Raw genomic sequence first — 7250 nt, 5'->3', positions numbered from 1 at the left:
CTTGATATGCCACACCTGTCAGGTGGATGGATTATCTTGGCAAAGGAATTATGCTCAGTAACAGGGATGTAAACAAATGTGTGCACAACATTTGAGAGATATATGCTTTTTGTGTGTATGGAACATTTCTGGGATCTTTTATTTCAGCTCATGAAATATGGGACAACACTTTGCATGTTGCGTTTGTATTTTTGTTCAGTATAAATGCTCGCTATATATGACTGCAAATACCAAACCTGATCCTCCTTCCCTATACATTGTCCCCTCACACTCTTTCTTAACTTGACACCTGACAACAACCATGACTTGCACATTTGGCTCTTCACTGTATGTAAGTTGAGCTGCTGTTTGTAATAGAATACTTGAGACAATGTTTTAGTCAATTGTTTCTACAAGTGTCAATAAGATCCACTATCACTTAATCTAAAAGGAAAATATTAGATTTAAAAGATTTAAGCAATGAAGCCCAGGAGGGCATGGTATATTGGATATATTGTCAGAAGGTGGCTGGGAGAAGGTGGCTGGAAAACTACCTCGCCATTACAATATATCTGATAGACCACAGCCTCAGGGGTATTATTGCTTTTATATAAAACGTATCTGCCAATATTTTCGACACACAAAACAATAGCGAAAATTCGATGTATATGCAAATGTCTTTATTAAACAATAACATCATTTTTAACACTCCTCGCTGCAAGCGGGTAGCACTGGTACCAGGCACAAACAGACAGAGACCTACTCCACCAAGACACACAGTACTCAATATACAGCCAAATTACAATTCAATTCTGGTTGAATGTATACATATTGTGGCATTTTAGATATGATTTAATACTGAGGTACGATAAGAGGACTAGGGCCACAAGGACTTTAGGCTCTATTTCCAGGAATGATGGGTCTGTTCTTGAAGTCGTCGCTATGAAGGTAAGCATGCAGGTTGGGTCGGGCACACACCCTCTTCAGGTAGCTCTGGAGGGAGGGGAAGGCATCCAGGCAGGGGGGGCTGAAGACTTGGTGGTGGATCAGCAGGAGCACCAGGGCATAGTCGGCTAAGGAGATCTGCCAGAGAGAGGAAGAGAGCATGAGAAGTCCAGGTCCAAAACAACCCCTAACCCCTTACCTCTACCCCCATGTACAGTATATGCCAGTTGACGTCTTTGATGATAATGAGAAAACATAAATAAATGTACCTTGTCGCCAACCAGAAAGCTTCCTTTATTGCTGGACAGGGTTTCCTCGAAGGGCTTGAGATTTGTTGGCAGTGCCTTAAGGTACCCCTCTTTACCGGAGTCCTGGGGAACCAAATATCATTATTAATCATTTTGGGACTCAATCTAATCAAACTTGCATTGCAGTTACAGTAGGTAAGTGGCAATTTTTCCTACAGTCAATACTATACTACTACTATACTATGATATACATATAGTATATTCATTTGATCACTGTTGTCGCAGAGAATTTTCCTTCTCTGCAGGAAATTATAAGCGCCCTAGTAGTCACATAAACAGTTATCTGTCTCTCACTAGATCTCTCACGTAAACAAATGCCTACTGTAGCCTAACAAAACACATTTCTGTAAAAACGTTTTTGAGAATAATCAAATCCTCCTACTGCAGGATTATTTTACTACTGTGACAAAACTGGTCAAACTAAGATCCAGCAACAGATCTGTATTATGAGGGAGCCGATGGGTTTAGATCAAATTGGTTACATTTACCATACATTTGAACACTTACATCTTTCTCGAACATCAGTTTTATGTATTTGTTTAGGAGATCTTGAATGGCTTCATCCATCATGTCAATGAGAGCAGCCTCCCTCTGGTCTTTGCCATAAAGTCCTGGAGCAGAGAATTGATCAAGACATATTGGGTGAGTCAAAATGAATTTCATTATGTTGCAAGCAGGATTTTCTGTTTGTTCTCCATTTACCAAGTTTGCGTGCGAGATGTCTCCTTATTGCATTGGTCTGGTACAAAGTGAGGTCACCGTCTTCAAATTTAGGGAGCTGACCAAACAACTGTGAACAAAAAGCAAAGGAAAAATGATCAACAATTCACTTCTAATCCCCTGTCAAAAAACATAATTGTGATTTGTCATGTCCTGAATCGCTTAGCATCTAAACTTCATGATTCAAATTCATGATTCTGAGATGACGTTTTGGTAACACCTCCTATGAATACCCTCTTCATAATGCATTATAAGTGCATGAACAACACCTTGTGAGCTATGCATAAGGCACAGAGTGTGCTTTTTATAAAGACAGTATTTGTGGTAGGTATGTTTTCTATTGATATGTTTATCAAGTTCCGTTTGGCTGATCTTGCATCCAACCTCCCCCTATAGAGCTTGTTAGGGGCTCTCTCCGTCTCTGTAAGGCCCACATGGGTAATGTTGCTTAGAAGCTCGGGTTACCAGTGTCATGTTTGCTCAGTTGCTATCTAAACCGCCTTTTTAGAAGAACATTGTCGACGGTGTTTCAGTAAACATTCAGCCAAGGATACTCATTTATTCACTTTTTGAAAGTACTTTTTTTTTCGAAGGTTACTCCCTCCCCACCAACCCCTGAATTAACTAAGACATTTTTGTCTGCATGTAAAAGTGATGTGAAATGCAATAACATAACTTGATTATGGTACTGGTTACCGGGTTACTCACACAGCTGGCTTTGAGAGTGCCCTCCGTCCACATCTCCATGGTGATGACCTTCTCATCAAACTCTGCCCCTTGGTCTTTGAGCATCACCCGGATGACCTCAGCACGACCTGTTATAGCACAGACCATAGAGATCCTATTCAAATATATTGTATTCTAGTTCTAAATTCTACAGCACAGGAAAAAGGATTGGCCTTTTCACACTGCATCGTTCTTAGCCCTGAGCTAAGGTGCAGTGTGAGCGCGCCTAATCTCTACCAAATGAAACCCTAGTAGGGCCTGACAAAATGTCTGGTTCTTACAACAAGGTTATAAAGAAAGTTAAGGGCAAAATGCAATTTACTGTTTAATAAGCAAACTCTATATCAATAATTGTTTCTGTGTTTAAAAGAAAAGGTTAAAAGGTCCACTGTAGCCATTTTTATCTCAATAGCAAATCATTTCTGGGTAACAATTAAGTACCTTACCGTGATTGTTTTAAATTAAAATGATAAAATTATCTATATAAAAAAAACACAGGTAAATCACGTTTTTAACTCCATTGGGCCTTTAAAAAGTCTACTTCAATAGCCAAGTTTGGCATGAAAATTCCATAAGGTGTTGGCAAGAGAGCAGAAACAGACTGACAACCAGGGTAAATGTTGGCTACAGTATTTTGCACTTCAATAGCTGTCCATTCTTAAAACTGAAAAGTTCAACATTGATGGAACATTGATCAGGTCAACATACAGTACCTCGGACTGGAAAATATGTGAGTGTGAGAGACACTAAAGAGAAAACAGAAAACAATAATTATTAGTACGAAAGACAGAAAATGAATGGCTCTGCACACTACAGTTAGTTCTCTGAAGTGTGCAGTACAAAGTCAATGTTCTTTATTGTCAGTTTCCTACTTTAGAATATCCAGCAGCACTTGCAGAAATAAATTGAATGTGCATGTTTTCTACCCTTTTTATACAAATCAACCATAATCCATAACTAAACAGGCAAGAAGAGTAGATTAAAAGTTTTGCTGTGCATTCACTTACTCTCTGTTATCAGCTGTGGTTTGTAGAGCCAAGTAGTGTGTTAACGCAAAATGCAATACCTACTCTCCTCTGTGTATTGGCCTTATATACACACCTTTGTTGGTTTCGCAATATGACTTGCACATTCAAGTTTTAAAAATGGGAGGAGAGTGGGTTTTGTATTAGAATTAAACGTGTTCCCCCAGCCAATGAACCAGTTAGACTTGCCAGAAAGCAGAAAGTCAACTGTTTTGGCTGAGTCATGATGATATATACTGAACAGTGTTCGTTCCATGTTCCATGAGCTGAAATAAAAGATCCCAGAAATGTTCCATGTGGACAAAAAGTTTATTTTGCTAAAATGTTTTGCACAAGTTTGTTTACATCCCTGTTAGTGAGCATTTCTCCTTTGTCAAGATAATCCATCCACCTGACAGGTGTGGTATATCAAGAAGCTGATTAAACAGTATGAGCATTACACAGATGCACCTTGTGCTGGGGACAATAAAAGGCCACTCTAAAATGTGCTGTTTTGTCACACAACACAATGCCACAGAAGTCTCAAGTGTTGAGGGAGTGTGCAATTGGCATGCTGACTCCAGGAATATCCACCAGAGCTGTTGCCAGAGAATGTAATGTTCACTTCTCTACCATAAACATATTTTTTCAGAATTTGACAGTACATCCAACTGGACTCACAACCGCAAACAATGTGTAACCACGCCAGCCCAGAAACTCCCCATCTGGCTTCTTCACCTGTGGGATCATCTGAGGCCAGCCAACCTGACAACTGATGAAACTGTGGGTTTGCACAACTTAAGAATTTCTGCATAAACTGTCAGAAACCGTCTCAGGGAGGCTCATTTACATGCTCGTTGTCCTCACCAGGGTATTGAATACACAGAGATATCGTGACGAGATCCTGAGGCCCATTGTCGTGCCATTTATCCACCGCCATCACCTTACGTTTCAGCATGATAATGCACGGCCCCATGTCGCAAGGATCTGTACACAATTCCTGGAAGCTGAAAATGTCCCGGTTTTTCCATGGCCTACATACTCACCAGACATGTCACCCATTGAGCATGTTTGGGAGGCTCTGGATTGACGTGTACGACAGCATGTTCCAGTTCCCACCAATATCCAGCAACTTCACACAGCAATTGAAGAGGAGTGGGACAACATTCCACAGGCTACAATCAACAGCCTGATCAACTCTATGCAAAGGAGATATGTTGTGCTGCATGAGGCAAATGATGGTCACACCAGATACTGACTGGATTTCTGATCCACACCCTAAGACATTTGTGACCAACAGATGCATATCTGTATACCCAGTCTTGTGAAATCAATAGATTATGGCTACATGTATTTATTTAAATTGACTAATTTCCTTATATGAACTGTAACTCATTCAAATCTTTGACATTTTTGCATGTTGTGTTTATATTTTTGTTCAGTGTATGTACAGGTATCTGATGATAAAATAATATTTATGCTGTATTGGACATGTTAAAGTACCTGCCCAGCGTTTACAGATTTCTATTAAATATGACCTTTAATTACTTACAATAGCTTTTCTGTTTTGGAATGGTGTGGGTGTATCCCAACAACAGAATGGTTTGGGCATATACTGGTCATTAAAAATATGAACGCAAGTAGACCACTGATTGGTCAGCTCAACCTCCTCTAGACCGCTGATTGGCCAGCCCATCCTCCTCATGAATATGACATCATGTTCTATGAGGAAATAACAAGTATTCTTAAGTTTGAGGTGGGGTTTTTTTGTGTTTTTTCTCCAATGTATGCTTTGGCCACAAAAATGAGTATAGGGTGAGTCAACATCATTTGGATATGAGTTAAAAGAATATAAACTTTTAAAAATGAGATTTTCACTGGGTAGCTACTTTAATCACATTAAAATGCCTGAAACAATTCCACTTCTTCCTCTTCTTCTTCCCTTGCAGACATTGTTATTGGTTATTGACGTGAAACAACAACTATCCTTAAAATACAGCCTAAACGGTCTGAGTGAACCCTCAGTGTAGTTTGTTTTATCTGCAATTGATAGATTTGGGACCTAAATCCCAATCTTCTATAGCACACCACTGCCCTCTAGCTTGGAAAGACTATTTGCAAGGATCCCACTGTGTGCTATTGAACGTCTTGAATGTTTCCCTCATGGTGACGCTCCACTACCAGGTTTATACTTGATATAAGGGCTTTGCTACCTAATATCTTAGTATTACACATACACTCATGACTAAACAGGATTGTAATAAAACATGAAATATGTTGGATTTGTATTAAACAATATTTGTTTTCTCATCTCCTTTTGTTTGTGCTAAAAGAGGAGGAGAGTGTATTTTAACTCCAAAGGTTGCCATTTTACATAGTGCTTTGCCTGGTCCCAAATCTACCTAATACCTTAGTGTTACATTTACTTATGACAAAACATACAACAAAATCATTCCAACTCTGCTTTTTTCCCAAAGGAATTTTATATAGAAAACAGGTTAAAAATATGCATCACCATATCATTTCTAGATCATCTCATTCTACAATTATGTAATTAGAACCATCAAAATAAAGTCATACATATGGATATATGAAAATGCATAAGTTAAATGTAAAAAAAATACCCTGCTGTAACCAAAAAATAATGATGCCAGCTTTTCCCCACAAAATAGTTGGTGCATCTATCCAAAACTAGTGGAGAGGCCTACAAGAAATCACTCTTTGATAATATTGCACATTTAAATATTACATACTGTATATATGAGATATATTGTATGAGGTTTTCCATTGCTTATCTCAAGCCTTCTTTATAACACAGCAGCTATGGATTTTCATATACAGTTGAAGTCAAAGTTTACATTAAAACTTGTTTTTCAACCTATCCTCAAATTTCTTGTTAACATACTATAGTTTTGGCAAGTCGGTTAGGACATCTACTTTATGCATGACACAAGTAATTTTTCCAACAATTGTTTACAGACAGATTATTTCACTTATAATTCACTGTATCACAATTCCAGTGGGTCAGAAGTTTACTGTGCCTTTAAACAGCTTGGAAGATTCCAGAAAATGTCATGGCTTTAGAAGCTTCTGATAGGCTAATTGACATCATTTGAGTCAATTGGAGGTGTACCTGTGGATGTATCTCAAGGCCTACCTATCTCAAGTGCATCTTTGCTTGAAAATCTAAAGAAATCAGCCAAGACCTCAGAAAAACAATCGTAGACCTCCACAAGTCTGGTTCATCCTTGGGAGCAATCCTCCAAACGCCTGAAGGTACCACGTTCATCTGAAAAAACAATACTACGTAAGTATACACACCATGGGACCACGCAGCCGTCATTCCGCTCAGGAAGGAGAAGCGTTCTGTCTCATAGAGATGAACGTACTTTATTGCGAAAAGTGCAAATCAATCCCAGAACAACAGCAAAGGACCTTGTGAAGATGCTCGAGGAAACAGGTACAAACGTATCTATATCCACAGTAAAACGAGTCCTATATCGACATAACATGAAAGGCCACTCAGCAAGGAAGAAGCCACTGCTCCAAAACCACCATAAGAAAGCCA

At 39.0% G+C, this 7250-nt stretch overlaps 1 protein-coding gene across 1 annotated transcript; it reads right to left on the bottom strand.

The window, feature by feature from the left end:
- Nucleotides 1-637: 637 nt before the first annotated feature.
- On the bottom strand, nt 638-3765 carry LOC115205084 (glutathione S-transferase P). Its single transcript, XM_029770674.1, has 7 exons — nt 3686-3765; nt 3392-3424; nt 2661-2767; nt 1935-2022; nt 1740-1843; nt 1194-1295; nt 638-1062 (listed from the first exon to the last, which is right to left on the bottom strand). Coding segments are annotated over exons 1-7 (624 nt in total). The 5' UTR covers nt 3687-3765; the 3' UTR covers nt 638-873.
- Nucleotides 3766-7250: the final 3485 nt, after the last annotated feature.

This window comes from Salmo trutta, chromosome 13 (genome assembly GCF_901001165.1).
Source record: "Salmo trutta chromosome 13, fSalTru1.1, whole genome shotgun sequence".
Classification (NCBI taxonomy): Eukaryota; Metazoa; Chordata; class Actinopteri; order Salmoniformes; family Salmonidae; genus Salmo; species Salmo trutta.
Note: the sequence above shows the minus strand (reverse complement) of the source record. Positions and strands in the feature narration are given on the sequence as shown.

What these genes read in the sequence shown, in the direction of transcription:
- LOC115205084 (XM_029770674.1), bottom strand. An exon ending in CACATATTTTCCAGTCCGAG is followed by an intron (nt 2,768 to 3,391) that starts GTACTGTATGTT and finishes GTGCTATAACAG; the next exon opens with GTCGTGCTGAGGTCATCCGG. An exon ending in AACTGATGTTCGAGAAAGAT is followed by an intron (nt 1,296 to 1,739) that starts GTAAGTGTTCAA and finishes TTGGTTCCCCAG; the next exon opens with GACTCCGGTAAAGAGGGGTA.